General features: G+C 42.0%; 2 protein-coding genes across 4 annotated transcripts in view; both read left to right on the forward strand.

The window, feature by feature from the left end:
- LOC120561884 (collagen alpha-6(VI) chain-like) overlaps positions 1-11,457 on the forward strand; it is a 15,501-nt gene extending 4,044 nt beyond the window's left edge. Inside the window, exons 2-9 of the mRNA XM_039805211.1 lie at positions 1,730-1,834; positions 2,078-2,680; positions 4,144-4,686; positions 5,025-5,645; positions 5,782-6,342; positions 7,485-8,036; positions 8,439-9,014; positions 10,551-11,457. Coding sequence (XP_039661145.1) covers positions 1,759-1,834; positions 2,078-2,680; positions 4,144-4,686; positions 5,025-5,645; positions 5,782-6,342; positions 7,485-8,036; positions 8,439-9,014; positions 10,551-11,122 — 4,104 coding nt within the window. The 5' untranslated portion in view covers positions 1,730-1,758 and the 3' untranslated portion in view covers positions 11,123-11,457. The remainder of the gene's footprint in view (positions 1-1,729; positions 1,835-2,077; positions 2,681-4,143; positions 4,687-5,024; positions 5,646-5,781; positions 6,343-7,484; positions 8,037-8,438; positions 9,015-10,550) is intronic.
- Positions 11,458-14,868: 3,411 nt separating this feature from the next.
- LOC120561883 lies at positions 14,869-19,511 on the forward strand. 3 transcript variants are annotated; one of them, XM_039805209.1, is made up of 6 exons: positions 14,869-15,306; positions 16,428-16,457; positions 17,512-17,664; positions 18,235-18,327; positions 18,463-18,717; positions 19,166-19,511. In XM_039805209.1, exons 3-6 carry the CDS (start codon positions 17,518-17,520, stop codon positions 19,277-19,279), a joined length of 609 nt encoding a protein of 202 aa, XP_039661143.1. In that variant the 5' UTR covers positions 14,869-15,306; positions 16,428-16,457; positions 17,512-17,517; the 3' UTR covers positions 19,280-19,511. The 3 variants fall into 3 exon arrangements, with proteins under 3 accessions (XP_039661143.1, XP_039661144.1, XP_039661142.1); XM_039805210.1 differs by lacking the exon at positions 14,869-15,306 and having other exon boundaries at positions 16,203-16,466; XM_039805208.1 differs by lacking the exon at positions 14,869-15,306 and having other exon boundaries at positions 16,203-16,457.
- The last annotated feature ends 925 nt before the right edge of the window (positions 19,512-20,436 follow it).

The raw sequence follows: 20,436 nt of genomic DNA on the forward strand, positions 1-20,436 counted from the left end.
CTTGTTTTTTGACATATTTTTTTGAGTTTTTTTTTCTAGATTTTTGATGTATTTTTGATGTTTTTTTTTTTCTTTAAAGTTTAATTTTTTTGGGATATTTTTTGGCACTTTTCCCTGACGCTTATTTTTGACGGTTTTTTTTTTACTTGCCCGTTGAACCCTGATGCTTTAATGTTCCAAAAACATTTATCCTATTGATTCTAAAGGAATTCTTCTTCTTCTTCTTTTTCCCGGCAAATAAATTGCCTTTTTGAGGGGCTTAAGCTACTCAAAAACTCACCAAAATTGGCGGTCGCATCAAGCCTGGTGAACATTTACGTATTTTAAGGGTTTCGGGAAATAGGTGCATAAAAATGGCTCACTAGCGCCCCCTACACAATTTAAAAAATTGAGCCCCTGCAGTACGTTTAACGTAGACTAACGAAACTTGGTACACATATGTAGCATGTCAAGATGTACAAAAAAAGCTCATTAGAGCCATACCCTAAACCCAACAGGAAGTCCGCCATTTTGAATTGAAAGTTCGAAATTAGTGTGATTTTGGCCATTTCCACATGTCGTACTTTAACGAACTCCTCCTAGAGATTTCATCCGATCAGCTTCAAACTCGGTCTGTACCATCTTAAGATGTTAAAGATGAAAAGTTGTTAAAAGAAAAACTTTTCGTCATAGGGCATTTCGCCAATGAAAAAGAAAAAGTACACTCGAGTGTAACTCGAGTGTACATTGTCAAATTGGCTCAAAACTTTTCAGGATTCATAAGAGTCCAACCCTGAGGACATCTAGAGACAGATATTTACTATATTTAGTCAGCGCCCCCTAGTGGCAACATGAAGTAGACCTAACAGTTAACAATCTCCTCCTAGAGATTTCATCCGATCAACTTCAAATTTGGTGTATGCAATCTCGAGACCTCAGTGATGAAAAATTATTAAAATCAAGACTTTTTGTCGAACGGTGTGGGTGTGGCGGCCATTTTGAGCGTTTAGCGATGAACGAGAAAGCTGTTGTAACTCGATTGTACATTTTCCAATCTGGACGAAATTTGAGATTGACAAGAGTCCAGCCTGAGGACATCTAGAGGCCAATATTGACTTTTGGTCCTAGCGCCCCCCCGCTGGCAACAGGAACTCAGCCTTAAATGACAAACATCATCCGATTTACATGAAACTTATAATGTGTGGTCTACATGTGATATTGAGCCGGCCCCTATACTCTAGCCACGCCCATGTACTCAGACCACGCCCCCTTTTCACAACTTCTGAACCGTTTAAGGTAGACTCTTGTGTGAGGTATCATTGAACTCAGCAGAGAGTTCCTTTTTAATTGGTGATGGTTTCCCCCACCCCATAAGCTTAAGCCATGCCACCTTTAATAACTAATGACCCATGTCTTGTACACTATTGTGTGCGGTATCATTGAACTCAACAGAGAGTTCCCTTTTCATTGGTGACGATTTGCAGGGTCTGAGTGCTGCGCAAATGCACGGTCGCAAGGAGCGGCGTCCGCCAGTGACCCCACGTGCAAAGAGGTGTGAGGGCCCGTCCAACGCTGCTTGCAGCTTACATTTTTGTCTGAATATACCTGTAGTCTCCCTCTGTCTGAAACGCTCCGTTCTAGCACCTGTCTCTTTGAGATCCTCTTCCGAAATATCTCAGTCTGCAGAGTTTGCTGATGAGAACCAATACAATGACGTTCTGCACTAACTCCTGTTCTATCTGTGTCGTAGGAAGGGAGAAACTCACGAGCCATCCCAGCATGATGGGAAGAACCAGTTTGGTCTTCAGCCTCATCGTAGCAGCATTGCTCTCTGGCATCGCTGCTCAGAGAACAGGTGGGGATTTAAATGGACCGTGTAAAGTTGTGTTTGTTTGTAAATGCGCCGGCAAACACAGTATATGTTGAAAAAAAGGCCTTATTTTAAATATCTAAACAGAATATGACCTGTATCAAATTCGGAATATGCTTCTAAACATACTCACTGTGACATTGGTAGCTCTAATTTTACACTGAGACTTTTCCCAGAACACCCTATTTTGGCACGTGCTATGCTGACCTTGTTCTCCCCCCTCTTCAGATTGTGAAAAAGCCACCGTGGCCGACATCATCTTCCTAGTTGATGGCTCCTCCAGCATCAGCCCTGGAAACTTTCAGGAGGTCCGGTCTTTTCTCCGCAACTTCATCGAAGCCCTCGACATTGGCCCCAACAAAGTTCGCATCGGCTTGGCTCAGTACAGTGATGAACCTCGACAGGAGTTCCTGCTGAAGGATCACTCTGACAAGAAGTCTCTGCTGGCTGCCGTGGAAAGAATTCAACTCGTAGGAGGAGGCACTGAAACAGGAAAAGCCATCGACTTCCTCCAGAAGCAGTACTTCACCAAAGAGGCAGGAAGCCGAGTTGACCAACGGGTGCCTCAGATCGCTATAGTTATCACGGATGGGGAGTCCACTGATGAGGTGAAGGAACCCGCCCAGAAGCTTAGGCAGGACGGAGTCATTGTCTTTGGCATCGGGGTGGGAGAAGCCAACCGGAAGCAGCTTGAGTCCATCGCCAACTGGCCTCCAGATCGCTTCCTTCACTCATTAGATAGCTATCAGGCTCTGCAGGAGCAGATGCAAATGCTGCTGGAAACTGTTTGTCTCTCTGTGGTAGCTCAAAAGGAAGGTAAGGCAAAGGATTGGAGGAAACATTATATAGTTGCCTAGTTGTTAATTTCACAATAATAGAAAACAACTGTCAAAGAAAAAATACTAGCCGGTGTCTATCCTTTTAAATGCCGAAAGCATCTGTGGCTGCTTATATGGTTTGGATCTATGAAGTTGAGAATCTTTTGTAGTAGTAGTTTATTTTGAACATGTAAAAAAATATAAAATATATAAAAAAAATATAAAATAAAAAAAAATATATACAGACATATATAAAATTAAAATTAAAATGAATCATAACAAGGGATTAATTGATTGATTGATTATGTGGTGCAAGTTTTTGTTGTTAGCAGCAGGGTTTTGTGATCAATGAACACAAGATGAAACAAATAGAGACGTTTTGATAATTACACCAAAGTTTGGTCTTTGAGTATTTATTTACATTTGCAAATGCAGAGAAACACAGTGTCACAAGTACTGCAGCACGTCCTGAAAAAGTCTTTCTAAAACTAGTCCAAACATCACACATTATATACTGTTGAAACTCCGTTTAAAGCCATCCTCCTCAACTTATCTTTAGCTGCTGTAAACAGTCAAAATTAGTTTACAGCCCCCCTTCTACTACTGTTCCTAACCTTAGTCTAAACACTTTCTTTCAGCAGGAGACAGGAACAGACACAGTTCAGATAGTCATCATTCCCTTCTTCACCTTATCTGTTAAAATAAACAATTGTGAGGAGGTTCAGCTAGAAAAAGAAAATAACTGCAACTAGGCTGAAAGTTCATGGTTGCCATCTGTTCCCTATGGTGCCTAAGAGTCACATAAATAAACTAAATCTTGTAAAATATTGAACAATCATTAGTAAATAATAAAATTTGCCATTACAATTATCCCACCCTGGCTCTAACCCTTATGGTCTACTTTACATTTGGTTTACTACTCTTACAATCTGCAGTCCACTTTGGTAGGCATTGTGTCAAAAAGTTCAACTTGATTGCTGTCATTTCCAGTAAGGGTTTTGAAAAACACAGGAAAAAATGTGCATGGGTAGGTGTAGTTAAGGTGTCAGTTTCTACGCAGTCTTGTTCAAACATATACTAAGACAAAAGTGTACCTGTTCCAAATGGCCCACTCAAAGCCTGCCATCATAGAAAGGGGTGAGACATGGTGAAGTTTACAAATGGCAAATGGGTATTCACGGTGTTGGACCTGCTACACATGAGAAAAGTAGTTTGGCACCATATTGTTTGAACAGTCAGCTTTTGACTGTCAAAACTTGAAAATATAAAAGTTTGTATGCATCTTTTTGGGGTTGAAAGGTCAGTTGGGCTGAATTATTTGACCCCTGCTCAACTAGGACAAACTAGCTATAACTTTGAGAGGTGGCTGGGAGGAGACACACAATATTGACTTGACTGTATTAAACTGTAACAGAATGTAATAATGTTTGTTTTTTCTTCTTCTGTTTGTTGGGGGGGGAAAAAGGTTGAGTTGGAACGCAGATATTTTCTTCCTGGTGGACAGCGGCATAGATCAAGGACAGTTTGTGTCTTTTAAGAACGACCTTGTGGAATTGATCAATCAAATTAATGCCGGATCATCCACCTACCGTGTCGGTGTGGCACAGTACGGTCAAGATACCCAGGATGAATTCCTTCTCAATGCTCATCAAACTAGACAGCAACTCCTGTCTGCTGTCAGAGGTTTCCGCCTGCGCCCACAACCCAACCAACCACATTACCTGGGTAGGGCTCTGCTGGACGCCAACACTCGCTTTTTTACCAGTGAGGCGGGGGGTCGTGCACACCTAGGCGCCCGACAATTCCTGGTCGTTGTGAGTGGAAGAGACTCAGATGATCTTGTGTCTAAGGAAGCTCAAAAGATCAAATCAGCAGGGGTTACTGTTGTTGGGATTAGTGCAGGTGCAACTGTGGATGCCTTACTACGTTTTGTCAGTTCTGGGTACGCATTTGATTCTCCCAGAGTACTTATTTTGAAGGATTCCATCGTGACTGAGAAAAAGGACGACATTACTGAAGGTGAGAATCGTCATTCCTTTGGGCACTCAGCCACCTAAACAGTCGTTGTAATTCTTGTTGTTAGTGTCTGGAAGTGGACATTGTACAGCTGCTTTACAGGCAGTGAGGAACAAATAAGAATGACTATCTGAGTCCATTATGGGGGAAAAAGTCATTGAATGGTTTAATGAGTGTTAAATGTAAAGTACATTTTAAACAAATAACCTTTAAATTATTTTAACCCAGCCGCCTTTTAGGATCGCAAATCACCAAACTATAAATAATTTAAACTTCAAATATATATTTGAATGGTTAAGTAGCCGATGGCTCAAGTTAACTTATTACACTCCTTTTCACAGATTGCAAAGGAGCCAATATTGCAGACATTGTGTTCATCGTTGATGAGTCGGGAAGCATTGGAGAAGAAAACTTTAAGCTGGTGCGCACTTTCCTGCACTCGATTGTGAGCAGCCTGGATGTAAGACCGAATAAAGTCAGAGTGGGCATCGTTACGTACAACGAGGAGTCCTCACCACAGGTCTACCTCGACACGTTCAATAACAGGAAGGAAATCCTCCAGTTCATCAACATCCTGCCCTACAGAGGAGGTGGAACGAACACTGGAGCTGCCCTAACCTTCACTCTGAACAATACCTTTATTGAGGAAAAGGGCAGCAGGAAAAGTAAGGGTGTCCAGCAGGTGGCGGTGGTGATCACCGACGGTAAATCCCAGGACAGCGTGCATGAAGCAGCAATCCGTCTCCGTCGGGCTGATGTCACCGTATACTCTGTAGGAATCAAAGATGCCAACATGAAAGAGCTGAGGGACATGGCGTCTCACCCCATTGATAGGCATGTTTTTAATGTGAACAGTTTCACCGAGCTGAAGTCCCTGAAGCACAGCCTGCAGAAAGTCATTTGTGAAAACATCATTGACCAAGCCGTCAAAGTCAGTGCAAGGGAATCCGAGGCCAAAAAAGGTTTGAACCACTGTTTTTTTTGTAGTCTTCTTTCGTTTTGTGAATATTGACAAGTTCCATAGACACAAAATAATCAACATTTAAATATTGTATTAGTATTTATGTTGTAACCTGCAAATCAATTAAATCTCTCCAGCATGTGTAAAAAAGGATGAAGCTGACATCTTCTTCCTGATGGACGACTCGGGAAGCATTGGGAACCGAGACTTCGAAGATATGCAGAACTTCATCTTGAGGTTTCTTGGTACCTTCAATATTGGGCCAGATCATGTCCGCGTCGGGCTTGTGAAATATGCTGATAATCCAACTTTGCAATTTGACCTGACAGCCTCCTCAAATGTTGATAACCTGAAGAAATCTGTGAAGAATATTGCACATGAAGGAGGTGGGACAGAGACAGGAAAAGCCCTAAAATCCATGGGCCCACACTTTAGGAGAGCGATGCAAACTCGTGGTCACAAGGTCCCAGAGTACCTGATTGTCATCACAGATGGGGAATCCACTGATGACGTCACGGCTCCAGCAGAAGAACTGAGGGGGCAGGGTGTCACCATCTTTGCCATCGGGGTGAAAGAGTCAAACGAAGCTGAGCTAAAAGATATTGCAGGCGACCCCAAGAGGACTATCCAGGTCAATAATTTTGATGCCTTGAAATCCATCAACAACGACATCATCACAGACATCTGTACTGAAGACGGTAAGTAAAGGTTAACTACACTGGACTTTAAAATACATATGCCGTTTCTCCATTACATGGTACCTGCTCGACTCACCTCGACTCTACTCTCCTTTATTGGTTTTCCATTATGATAAAAAGTCCCTGGTACCTGCCAACAGGTACTTTATTTAGTATCACCTCCATCGAGGTTCCAAGCGAGCTGAGGCGTGATGTGAAAACCTGCAGACTACTGATTGGTCGGAGTGAATCATCACTAATCACTGCGTCATCATTGCTAGTGGCCAATGGGGTTGTCCTGAACAAACCCAACATTTTTAAATAGTTTAGCCAGCGGTGTTTTTTTTGCTGCCTCCAGCTTCTTTTGAGACAAAATGTGTCTTCTGGCAACAGCCACATGCCGAGAATCAAAAACAACACACCCTCGATGTTTTGTGTGTGTCGCGTTAGGTCATGGCAGTTTCCTGTGGCGTAGCTATGACGACCAGCCATGCTCGCCTCATGCATTAGGAGGTACTAAATCTGCAATGGAAAAAGGAGGACGGGGCGCTGCCGTCGCTCCGAGTAGAGCTGGTACTAGCAGTGGGTAAGCGCCAATAGTTAGCAAAAGGAGAGGGAAGTGAAACCACATCTTATGGGTTTTTCGCCAGAAAAAAATAAATGACAATGACATTGACATTGATAATATTATAAAATACTAAAAATACAGCCTTTAAACAGCCTTACAACCTTAGTCAACAGTTTTTAAACAACAATTGGTTACGTTGAAACTTTTACGACTCACCTCAATTCAAGCTGCTCTAGGCAAATTCATGTCCACTAATGGTTCTTCATAACAAGCTATGCCATCCAGACTTCAGCCTTGATTTAAAAGAAGTGAGAGTTGCGGCAGTTGCAGTATAATCATTCTTGACTAGAGAAATTGGGTAAATGTCGCCTTAGCTAGGTCCTTCAGTTATTTAGGCACGGGGGTCATTTTAGAAGAGTTCTTTTAAGCAAAGCCTTCCAAAGGTACCAATTTTAGTTTCATTGTTTTTAATGTTGACTAAGAAGAACTAATCTGCTGCCTGCAATCTCAATGATACCCAACGACTGGGCCCTAAGGGAAGAAGAGGGGGAAAACAGGAACACCACGTTAACATTTCTGTGTTCTGTGTCCACAGTTTGCAGAGATGTACAGGGCGACATATTTTTCTTAGCTGACGGTTCTGAGAGCATCTCTAAGGATGACTTCAAGAAAATGAAAGAATTCATGAAAGCCGTCATCAGCAAACCCGCCATCGAGCAGAATAAGGTGCACGTCGGTCTCATGCAGTTCAGCTCTGACAACCAGCTGGAGTTTCCCCTCAGCCGCTACTACAGCACAGAGGAAATTCTGAAAGCCATCGATGATATGGAGCAGCTGGACCAAGGCACACTCACAGGAAAGGCCCTTACTGAGGTGTCGCAGTATTTCGATAAAACCAATGGAGGGCGTCCTGATGTCAGTCAGAGGCTGATCGTGATCACAGACGGTGAGGCCAAAGACGAGGTCATAGGCCCCGCTGAGGCTCTGAGGAAAAAGGGAGTGGAAGTCTACGCCATTGGAGTGGTGGACGCCAACACCACCCAGCTGGGTGAGATCAGTGGCTCAACAGACAGGGTGTATTCTGAGAAAAACTTTGATGCACTGAAGGACTTGGAGAGCAAGGTGGCTTTGGAGCTCTGTCGGAAAGGTAAGAGCAGTTTCCCCAAAAATACTTTAGAGTAACCAGTGTACTTGTTTGTAAAAGCATTGAGCCATTAGCTTAATCTCTCACGTGTTCCAGTCTGCTTTAAAGGAGTCTGCACTTTAAATAAGCATGAACATAATTTTCAACAACATATGCATGTATGACACCCATTATCTCCATGATTTAAATATATCTTTATTATTAAGCTTGAACAGGTAAAATAGAAATGTGAAAAGGAGTTTTTGTGCTTTTACCAGTTAGCATTGAAGCTAATTGTTGATCAGCAACCCCTGTGTGAAGAAACTCAACTTTGATGATGATAGCAATCAAGTGTATTTCCTGAAATATTTAAACCATCTCTTAAGTTACTGACTTTATGCTCTTTCTTTGTTTTCTTTCAACCAGATTGTACAATAAATAATGCTGACATTATTTTCCTGGTGGACAGCTCCACAAGCATAAATGAAACCCAGTATGGAAGCATGCAGATCTTTATGGAGTCAATAGTGAAACAAACCACAGTTGGAAAGGACATGACTCGTTTTGGGCTCATTTCCTACGCCACTGAACCCCAGTCTCATTTTTCTTTGCATGACTATGACTCCAAACGAAAAGTTCTTGCAGCAATACCAAAGCAGAAGCCAACAGAAGGAGACACTTACACAGGCGAGGCCTTGCAATTCTCGTTGGAGTACTTTAGGGCTACACATGGTGGCCGTAAAGCATACAATGTTCCTCAGATTCTCATGGTGATCACAGACGGGGCTGCCACCAACCCTTACATCTTAAAGGAGCACTCTGATGCACTACGAGACAACGGGATCATCGTCATCAGTGTCGGAGTGAAAGAAGCTAAACTTGATCAGCTGATGACTATGGCTGGTGGCGACAAATCCAAAGTTTTCTTTGTGGAAAATTTTGAGGCTCTAGAAACTCTGTACGGAAGTATGTCTTCTGTCCTTTGCAAATCTACAAAGTCAGGTAAGAGTAATGGTACACAGACTTGCAGCTTTTGCTCTATACTTTATCAACACATTCTTACTACCAGCACCTCAAAAAATGATGCTTGGTAAGGGGCCTTTGGCGTACAAACTGAAGTGAGTAAGCCCATCTGTGGTGATGCTCTGGGTACTCACCTGATCAAGCTAATCAGGTGTGGGTGGAGAAGGGAAAGACGGAGAAAATTATTGCATGTCAGATAATCTGCGGACCACAGGAGGCACATATAGTGCGTTCCATTTACATCGTGAGTCAGAGCTGGGAATGATGTCACACAGGAGTGGAGCAGATTCCATTCATACAAGTCAGATTTCACTGTGGGGTTGCTCTTTCCAGGTTAGCCATTGTTAGCAATACTATTTGATAACACATTGGGCTGTCTTTTGTGCATACAAACACTATACATTAGCAACATGTCCATTGACAATAGTTGGACAGTACTGTGTGTACGACTGATTAATGATACACAAATATGACAGGTGCTATTAAATTGTATATTACTATAGCTTTCACTACTGTGAAAGCAGCCATGTTGGATTTCGAGGTCTGCTTTCTTGGCGTACTGTACTGTGAGGGGCTCTGACTTCCCAACTCGGAAATCTGAATTCACGATGCATGTTTCCGACTTTGAACTCGAAAATCTGACTTCCGAGTACAAATGGAACGCACTCACATCACAACTACAGTACCAGTCTCTGAGGCTACATCTACACTACTACGTTTTGGTTTTTAAGCTGCGTCTTAGGCCAGAAAAGATGAAGAGTTTTAGCTCCAGTAGCAGAAATATTCTCTGTGTATACTAACATGCCCAAAAGGCATATTTCATGACCATTCACATGTACTGGGCATGCGCATACCGGTGTAAACAGGGAGCAGCATGTATACTCCACCTAAGTGATGGTAGTTGCTTTTACTATGGAGGAAGAACAGCAATGACAAAAAATAAGTTTGGACCGATGATGAGGTAGAACTGTTACTAAAAGTAACACGTGATTACAAGGTGATGAAGGCAGCAGAAAACACAGAGTGGAGGTCTGTCTGACGTTACTCTGCCGTTGAAAATCATGGATGTGGTAAAAAGTAAGGGCAGGGATTTAATACCTTGGAGAGATAGCAAGGTAGAACTGTTACTGAAACGTATGTAAGCTATCTAACCGATAAGACTGACTGACGTGCGTCCTCGTTTCCAAAGGATCCATTTGTGTCTGTCCAGACTACAAAGAAACCCTGGATGTTTCAAACCAAAACGGGGGCAGCAGTATTTACAATTGTCTTCGTCTTAGGGGCTCGGATATGCCGCAGCAGTGTGGACGCGTAAATGTAAAAGATATTTGTTTTTAAATCCAAATGTTGTAGTGTAAATGCAGCCTGATATTTTGCACCTATGCATTATCAGTTTGGAGATACCAGTGTAAAATGGGGAGTTGAGTGTATCGTTTGCTATATAGCTATAATTCCAAGGCACACTTGTGTATTAGTAATGTAGACAAATGTCTTTCTCTTTTTTTGCTTTGGCAGCTTGCAAGACTGGCGATATTGTCTTCCTACTTGATCGGTCTAGCAGCATCGACCAAGACAAACACAATATCATGAAAAACTTCACGACAACATTAGTCGACAATTTTGAAGTCGGTGAAAAGTTGGTGCATATTGGACTTTGCCAGTTCAGTGACGAGCCTAAGGATGAGTTTTACCTCAACAAGTACTACAATAAGGAGGATTTGAACACACAAATCCTTGAAGTGGATTACACAGGTGGAAACACCTACTTAGGGAGAGCATTGGATCACGTTAAGGAGTACTTTGAGGAGTCGCGGGGCAGCCGTGACCAGGTCCCCAAAAATCTGGTGTTGATCACAGATGGTGATTCTCATGATGACGTGGAGGACGCAGCTGACATTCTCAGGGATCGGAACATTACCGTATTTACCATCGGTGTTGGAGACGTCCACGACCTGCAGCTCCTGCAGATTGCTGGCACCCCAGAGAGGATGTTCACTGTGCGGAACTATGATGTTTTGCACTCTATCAAGCAAGGTGTGATTGACGTCATGTGTGATGACCCAAACCCTTATAGGGATCCATTATAAGTGCTCTATTATTTTAAAAGGAAATCATAGTTTCTCCTGCCTCCATAGCACTGAAGCTGCACTTCCTCCTCCCTATAGTGTAGCCAATGTACTTGGCAGAACCTGGCAAAGGGCCAATACCCTGAAGCATCTCAGACTCAGCAGTAAAAGAAGCAGAATCAGCAAGTGTACAAAATTGCTGAGTCAACAAGAATATAGTCCCTCCCTCTGCATGCTCACCCATAAAAACCCTGAGGTTTCTTTGTCTTCGCTGACACACTTTCTCAAACTGCTTGTCACTCTGTTAAACTGTCTCCTTCTACTTGCAAGAATAATAAAGAAAATAACATGGATAACTCCAGTGTGTCAGACAATCTTAATTTCCAACTTCATCACCAAACACTAAGAGATTTTCCCACAACAATTTGGTGTCAGACAGTGCTTAATTTGTAAAGTGGGAGGTCCCGGAGTGCAGAGGGGGGTGGATCAGGGACTCAAAACGGGGGTTGGCGGTAATGGAAAAAAAAAAAAATAATTACACTGCCTACATAGCTTTTCTGACTAAAAAAACCTAAACTACGCTGCATGTACATCAGGGCAATGTTTATTTTTATTTCAGAACATGCACTGCATCGGTGCGAAATGTAAATAAATAAAATAAAATACACTGCAACAATCGTTTTCACAAGAAGCAATTATCCATTAGACTACTAAATTAACCAAAAAACCCACCGTGGTCTCCACATTCTTGAAATGGTTTTTGCTTGTTTGGGATCTGACTGGCCAAAGTATTTGAACAAGTTAAGCAAACTTTGTTGTCTTTTTGACATTTTTCCCCTGAGTGAAATGAGGCTATAACAGTAATCTCAACCGACACAAGCGCTTATGTCACTTGAAGTGCCGCGTCACGCTGTTGAAGTGCCTCCCCTCCGTCCGTCCCTCTCCCCCCCTATGTCTTACCTTGAAAACACCAAGCAAACATGAGATTTTTGTGGAACTTCAATGGGGAATTAAAGCTGCAAGCAGCGATGGACGGGCCCTCGCGCCTCGGTGTGCGTCGGGGTTACCGGCGGACTACACTCCTTGCGACCGTGCATTTGCGCATAATTTATTTTTTTCATTTAGGCGATTCATTTTTCATAGTGACACAAGGCGTGCCGGATCCAATAAAAAAGGTTCGATGTTCTGGAGTGTTCCGGCTCAAATTAAACTCTGGTGTCAGAAGTGGGATCGGGTGCGAGTCCGTCGGAAAATCCGGAGGGTCCAGAGGCTGATCACCTTTCCTCTGCCTCCACAAAAAATGGGATTAGAAGACGAGAGGATAAAAGTGCCCAACGGTCACCGATCGACTCCACACCGATCTAGACGGAAGGAAATAATCTCCTAAATTCGGTGAGAAGTTGAAATTCCAGTTTTTCTTTCAGAAAGTCAAAATTATATATATATATATATATATATATATATATATATATATATATATATATATATATATATATTAGGGCTGTCAAACGATTACTTGTTTTTAATCACGATTAATCGCTGAATTTCTATAGTTAATCACGATTAATCACATATTTTATCACATGATTAAAATTCTATTATTTTGCATTTCAGAACTGTTTTTAAGTACATATTAACAATGGAAAGCAATTCTTACCAGTGTATCTTGATTGGGAATCAAATGAATGCAAAGAAAGTTCCTTCATGAACTTGACTTGTTTATTATTTATTTACTGTAACCAAAAGAAAAATGTGTGAATCTGTCATTATTGCACAATTCCTCCAAGTACCTAACTAAAAAACAAAAAATCCCTATCGTTACCACAGTCAATATAGTGTGCAGTAACTCCTAAATAACTTTGATTACTCACTGACGTCCAGTGATCACCGGTTCATGAGACAGCGTTTGCAGCACCATCCAGTTGGGCTGCTTTCTCCGTGTCATTACAGGCTGTTTATGTGTGAAACTACTGTCCCTCTCGACGGCAATGAGACGGGTCAGAACATGCCAACCATAGTCTTTAATACGCGAGTCCTCTACGATGCTGACAGGTCTGCATTTAGTTGCCACCCATTTCGCAAGGGCTGTAGTAATTTTTTGGGGATTTGGTTTCATCCACAGGTCGGCAAGTAGCACTCGTAGCACTCTCCAAAATACTGCTTTGCCTTAGTGGGTAGCATGCTAGTGGGTAGCATCAACCTGACTCACGTTTATTACCTCGTAGGTGGTAGCTTAAGCTTGACGTGCTTCGGTGATATTTTATTTTGGCTTTACACAACGTGCGTCCGGGAGTTTTGAAAAAAAAAAAGCGTAATTCAGAATTGTGTTGCTGCTGCATTTCTCCATCATGCCTGCAGCAGTAGGATGTGTTACGAGGAAGTATGGCAGCTTGATGATAAATAACGGTGCTGCAAAGGCTCAAATAGTAGCCTGTTAGGCATGACGCAAAGCCGAGTGAAGTGTAAAATAAATGTATATGTGTATATATATATACATGTATATATATAGACAGTTATATACATGAAGTAAATTCTGAATTACAAGATACTGTAAGACAAACCAAAAGGTTTAAAACAGTTTGTCTGTTCATCTGGAGTTTTTCAATATGGCCACGTGTTTTTAATATGGTACGGAATTTGGGGAATCCACAAGTAAAACGTTTTTGTTCCATATTCATCTGTCATGACGAGAAATTGGATTTCTCGAATGTGAGTCAGTAAGTGTGAATTCATGAACCCAGAGTTTACAGGGAACCACTTACTACTAAAGACGAGAAGGGATTTCTCACTAATGTCCGAGACGTAACGGCTTTAATTTTGATTGTGCCTAGGAACAATCCAAGCTGCACAGTGACGACTGTGTTTACTAGTCCGGCACTAGTATTAGGGCCTTTTGTGGGAATCATGATGGATGGACATGGACTGGAATCATAGAGATTATGGATTTCCAAAAGGGAGGATCTTTAGGTAAACCTAAAAATAAAATGCTGAGAAACCATGAAGAATAAGTTAAAAAAGAAGGTAAATAAACATGAATTTTCATGAAAGTGGAACATTAAGGCAGTTAATGTAAGAGTAAGATAAGATTGAGTCTGTAACATTAAAGGGGGAAAAACCATGTGAAAGGGGAAGATTTAAAAATGATTATAAAATCATGAAATGTGTGTACAGCTGTAGGAACAGGAAAGTGAACGTAGGAAGAAAAAAATAAATAAAGGAAAGAAAGAGACACAAGAATGCTAAACAACTATTTCTTAAAAATAAAGTGATAATATTGATTGAGGAGCAGATAATGCTCGGAGGAATCTGTTTTGTGTAATTCAGTGCCTCGGTGAGCTAGAGCAGATCCGGATCTCGTGCCCCCCTACCTAAACCTACACCGTTGACGGACTGTACCTAGGTTTGCCAGGAGTTCAGCCCGACTTTGCCTGAACTTAGCGTCGTGACAGTCAACCAGACGGCGGACCCTCGGCAGAAAAGGCAGTTGGGCTGATCAGTCTCCCCGAGTTGTTAAAAAAAGTGCCTCGGACCACACCAAGGAGACGAGACGTAATACGTCTCCGTAACAGCAGGCGGCGCTAATCTGTATTGTTGCCCAAAAGGTGATTGGACGAACGCGTCACGTGGGTCTGGTTTCTCTGGAAATTCAAAGCCAGACTGTCATGGCGGCTTGTTCAGAATACAATCTCATATTGTACTAAAATAGTTCACTGAAACGTGTTTCTGAAAACAGAGAAATAGGCCGTGCAGTTGCTGAATCTGTCTTCATTTCAGATCAACAAAGGTCAGTTTAAAAGATTTTCGTCAGATTTTGAGAAACTCTCCTCGTTTCCGGGTTAGTACTCCACCATATTGGTCATTTGAGTCAGACTGCACTGTAAACCCAGATGTTGTTTCTAATTAAACTTACGAGTGATCATTACTTATTCTTTTATGTTTAGTAAAAACCTGCTATCATAACTAAACATTAGTTGTTTGTACTATTTAGCTGAAAGATTCATTGCACTAATCAGGTTTAGCAGAGATAACTTGGTATGTTTACTTTCATAAGAAAGGGGAGGAGGCTAATTCAAAAACCTGCCTGGTCACGTGACAAGACCAGCGTCTAACGTGCGTCCAAGGGGCTCTACACCTGGCGGGACGAGCACAGGCATCGGCAGCAGACGGTACCCTGACCAGGAAGCAACCTTACTCCAAGTGGAATGGTTATGTAAAATAACTATTGTAGCCTAGTTATCTTTGTGGGAATTTTGAATACCCAAAAGCTTGCAGATAATTTGTTGATGCAGCTTTTTTTTCCCCATGTAATACTGTTTGAACCTGTGCATGGTGTTAATACATGCTTATTGCTAACACTAGCTAGCTACTCAAAAATGTGTCAGCTGAATGTTAGCTTAGTGTTAACAGTCTGAGGACGGCTCACATACCGGCGAGTTTGCTCGACTGTATCATTTATATAACCGTCATTTTACGCGATAGAAAAGCGATTCAACCGCTGTCGGGGAAAATGAGCGTAGCAGTCGCTGTGGAGGTGTTTACGTTGTGGACTCAATGTGCTTACAGCGCATTGATCCACTCGACCCATCCTTGGCCGCTCTCTTTTTCCCTCTCACTCACTCTCAGGCTGGCTACACACTGGCTGCGTGGCGTGTCCGTTTATATTTCGGCTCCCATGTTAACAGGTCAGAGCTTACACACTGCCTGCTAGAAATAGAACCAACACTTATTTTTCCCGCGTTGGAAGTGTTTCCAGTCAAAATAGAATAGGAAAAGATGTTTATATGTCATTTTGACACAAATACATATTAATAAATGACATGTTGATGTTTGAAAGTCTTGAGGTTTTGACATAAATGCAGATATATAAATGTAATTTTAAAAAATTATAATAAATAATTATCAATTTTCAAATATTCTGTAGCCTATTTTGCCGTCAATACTGCCGACGTTGTCTTTGCTGTAATCAAATCAGTATATATTTATGTTTAACATGAAGTATACTACTGCTTGAGTGCAGTAAATCAATGAGAAACATGCATGTGTCCAGACAAGGCTAGCAGCAGAAGCAGCGCCGCGTCAGACACGTTTCTGGTGTGTAAAGACATAGAAAAATCCATGCAGCCGCCACACAGCTGACACACAACAGAAACACCACACTCACAGCATGCAGCCAGTATTTAACCGGCCTCACACACACGCTTGTTTACATGCCGGTTTTCTCTGTGACACAGGCGTCGTTTCGGTTTTATTACCTTATTGTATTTAATAGTGACATTGTTGAGCTGAGTCGTTAAGCTAAACGTTTTCTTGTTTTCTATTTTTACAGATCCTTGTGGTGTGAGGATGCTGTGGAAGTGTAAGTACTGTAAGTTTATGTGCGAGAAAAGGGGTTACCTTTTAAAACATTATCGGTTAAAACACGGAAACTATGGTCGAACTTTCCCATTTCCCTGCTTACACCAACAATGTGTGTGCACATTCAACTCAATTAATGCACTTAAGGTCCACTTAGCAAAGATTCACCAGAAAACACAGGGTGCACAACTGAGTGAAACTGCCCAAGTAACCTTTCACTGTCAGTCATGGGATTTTTCTGCACCCTGCACAGAAGCAGTCTTTCTCACTCACATGCGCAGTACACATTTAAAGGTAAATCACAGAGTCCAGTGTCCATATAATGGCTGTAACTTTCACACAAATGTGTATTTTACATTTAATGCACACAGAAGTAAGAAGCACAGAACACACAACTGGAGGATGTTCAGGCCAGAAATAGTCTCTAGTAGTGCAACTAATGAAATGGCCCAAGAAGAACATGAGCCTCCAAATGACACCCTTGAATCAGAAGACAGTGAGGATTCTACCAATGAAGATATGGGACAACCAGCTAAAAAGCGCATCAAGAATGCAAACAAAGGTGAAATCAACTACTTGCCCAACTTTCCGGATGGATTAGATCAGGCAGCCCTGGAAGGGGCCTGTAAAGACTTGGTTGATGAAATGCAGAAGAGAACACCAAATGGACCTCTTGTGAAAAAGAAGATGGATCAGACGTTTGCTCTGAGAAGAAAAGAGGTAGTGGAGTCGGAACCTGCCATAAGCACGATGGTGAAACGTTGGCCTGCCCTTTTCACTGAAGATCAAGTCTGTTTAAGAAAGAGAACATAACAAATAACTATCTTTCTATTATTATATAATGTGTCTAGATGTATATTTCTCTTGTCCTCTTTAAGGAAAACATTGGTATTTTTAATTTGGGGCATGATGTATTTCATTTAAACATTAAAATTTCAAATCATATAAAAAGGACATACATGGATGTTTTTCAGCACTACTTTGCAGATGGCTTAGCTGCCTTGTATAGTTCACTTGATCTAAGTTCAGTTTTTTTTGTTCTCTGTATTTTTCAGGTGTTCATGGAGTTCAGCAGGATTGTGGGCAAGAACCTCAAGCAGGAATTCTATGAGAGCCTCGATCGGCACAGTCCTCGGCTCCTCGAGTTATTTCGATCCAAGAGAGGGAACGTTGGACAGTTGTTGACACAGATTTCACAACAGACCAATGTAGGTCCATACACATTATGTACTTTTTTGTTTAAACATCATATCACGATGCTACTCTATTAGTTGTATAATTCAATCCAAACATTGCTTGGTTTGTTTAAGCTTTCTCATAGATCATTAGCCTGCTTGACACCAGACCCTTCTCAGTTGTAACTAAGAGTGGGTCTCGGGGTAGCTTCATTCACAGCTCATTTCGTCACCAACGGACGCCGCTCAAATGCCTCTGGGCGCCATTGGATAGTCCTTCAACCAATCAGACCAACGATCCGGGTGACGCTGCGCTTCGGTAGCAGTCATGTTGAATGTAAACAAAAAGCTGCTCGCCGTCGCTTCGCTATCGTCGTCGCGTAAAGCCCGCCTCAGCGGTTGTGATTGGTGTAAAGCCCGCCTCAGCGGTTGTGATTGGTTTTGAACATTGGAAATGGGTTTGAATGGGCTTCGACCAGACTGACTTGCAGAGCAAATCTCAAATTTGCCGGAAGTTCGTCAGGGTTTACCCAGGCTAATGGATCATTATTTGTTTTTCATTTTAGCTATCTAACTTGTGGTACTGTGTTTAATTCGCAAAAGACTACAGAGCCAACTGCGATCCGGACACAGGTGCTCAGAGGGCTTCCTATCATCCTTGGGGACAACCCCACAAACTTCTTCAAAGCAGGCTTTGTAAGTAAGCTCTTGCTTTCTTATAATTTTTACCATTATTCATTTTTCACCATGACACTCTTATATTGATTAAAGTTGTTTTTCAAATGAGAAATATAATGTAATGATTGTGCTCTTCTGTTATTCTTTATTTAGGAATCTGATGATGATGATGAGGATTCTTTTCGTGACCTTGACATTGGGATACTTCATATTGAGCGTGAAGGTGCTGTGCTCACACCTTCCCAGCATCTCAGTCCAGCCTCGTTGAAAATCAGCATTGAGGGAGAAGTCGTGATGGACAACATTCAAGATCTGCCAAAAGCAACGTGCATTCTGTTTGGACTCATGTATGCACTCCATCTTAACAACCCCAAGACTATGGAGCTCACACTTCAGTTCATCCAACAGGTATTGCTCTTGTTAGGCCACGCTGACCTAAAGCCAAAGCTACAGACTTTGAAAAATCAGCTCGCAATGTAAAGAGATGTCAAGGCTACTGTAAGAATGTCACGTCTCCTCTAGGGGGGAAGTGACGAGCTGGGCTTCCCTGGAGTCTTCTCTCTCTCTCTCTTTTCCTCTCCCTCTCCTCTGCTCGATCTTTTTCTCCTCTCTCACAGTGCAGTGTGTGTGACTGGCCGCTCCCGGGATTACTCGCAGCTGCGGGCGCTCTCTAATCAACTACCTGTTTTCCGTGGCTCATCAGCGCAGCTTCTTAAGCTGTGGCTGCTCTCTGTTCGGCGCCGGATAGTTAAGTCTAGTTGCGTAGGTGAACGTCCAGTTTGGATCTGTCGCGGAACTTGTTTGTAACCTGCTGTTTGTGCCTGCAAACCTGAATGCTGTTCTTTGTGTTTTGAAGGAGAACCACTCAGTTCTACGGTCTCTCAGCCTGCCTGCTGACGCCACTCTCCACCTGCCGTCACCAGTCCTGCGTGCTTCGTCTCCCTGCCTGTGTCCACAACCTGTCGCCTGAGAGGATTTTCCCACCAGTCCACCCTGCTACCTTGTCTGATTCATTAATAAACTGTGTAAAACTTCGAACTGTCTATCAGTCTGCTTCTGGGTTCAAGTCACAAATCCTGACAAAGAAGCTGTTGACTACATTTTTTTTTTTTTTTTGCCACACTAGTAAAATACCTTCTTACCTGTGGGGTAAAGCTTTTTATTTTCTGTAAAACAAGCAGATGAAACACACACACACACACACACACACACACACACACACACACACACACACACACACACACACACACACACACACACACACACACACACAAAACAACAGACACATTCAGCATCCACACACAATAGACAAATACAACACAGACATGTACAACACCCACACACAACACACACAAACAACTCTGACAACTTGTCAATTTTGTTTTGTTTATGGATTTACCACTTTAATCTCGGGGGGGGGAGGGGGGCATCCATGTTTTTCTCTTGTAAATTTGTGACACATTCAACACCCACATTATAACAACACAGACACAGACAACACCCACACCCACAACATACACAAACAACACAGACATGGACAACACACACAACACATAATTGTTTCAGTGATTTGAAATTACTTTTACCAGATTAATCATTTTAGGTTGGACGTGTTGATGTTGACCTGATGTTAAGTTTGTAATAACAAGATTGGCTGTGTTTGGCAATTTTTCTAAAAAATAAAATGCATTGGAGCATTTAGAGGTGTTTCTTTTTTTTCCATCCAATTTTAATTGAAACAATGTTTTAAAACCTATTTAAAAACAAATCAAAAGCTAATTAAATTAGAGGAAAATACAGTAATTGTAATAAATGATGAGTAGCAATAACAAGTCATAATAGCTAGTTTTATCTAATGATTTTGAGTACACACTACTAATAAATATAAATACTAAACTTAAGGTTCCATGTTAATACAACTCGTCATGTTTAGTTTCAGCTTGTGTAAAAACTAAAATGGTATAGGGCAATGGGTTTCCACACGATGTGCGAGGAAAGTCAATTAATTTGGGTTAAGAGTATACTGGCAGTTCCCGCCCCGCCGATTATACATGTCAAATCGGCCAAAATGAAGGCCGACGGCACGGAACACACCGAGCAGACTCGAGTCACCGACCTCACCAGACT

Source organism: Perca fluviatilis, chromosome 7 (genome assembly GCF_010015445.1).
Source record: "Perca fluviatilis chromosome 7, GENO_Pfluv_1.0, whole genome shotgun sequence".
Taxonomy (NCBI): domain Eukaryota; kingdom Metazoa; phylum Chordata; class Actinopteri; order Perciformes; family Percidae; genus Perca; species Perca fluviatilis.

Bases quoted from the DNA above. Each gene is read 5' to 3' on its own strand.
- LOC120561883 (XM_039805209.1), top strand. From the start codon at position 17,518: ATGGAGTTCAGCAGGATTGTGGGCAAGAACCTCAAGCAGGAATTCTAT. The intron at 18,328-18,462 runs GTAAGTAAGCTC...TTCTTTATTTAG, and splicing joins ACTTCTTCAAAGCAGGCTTT to GAATCTGATGATGATGATGA. The intron at 18,718-19,165 runs GTATTGCTCTTG...TGTGTTTTGAAG, and splicing joins CACTTCAGTTCATCCAACAG to GAGAACCACTCAGTTCTACG.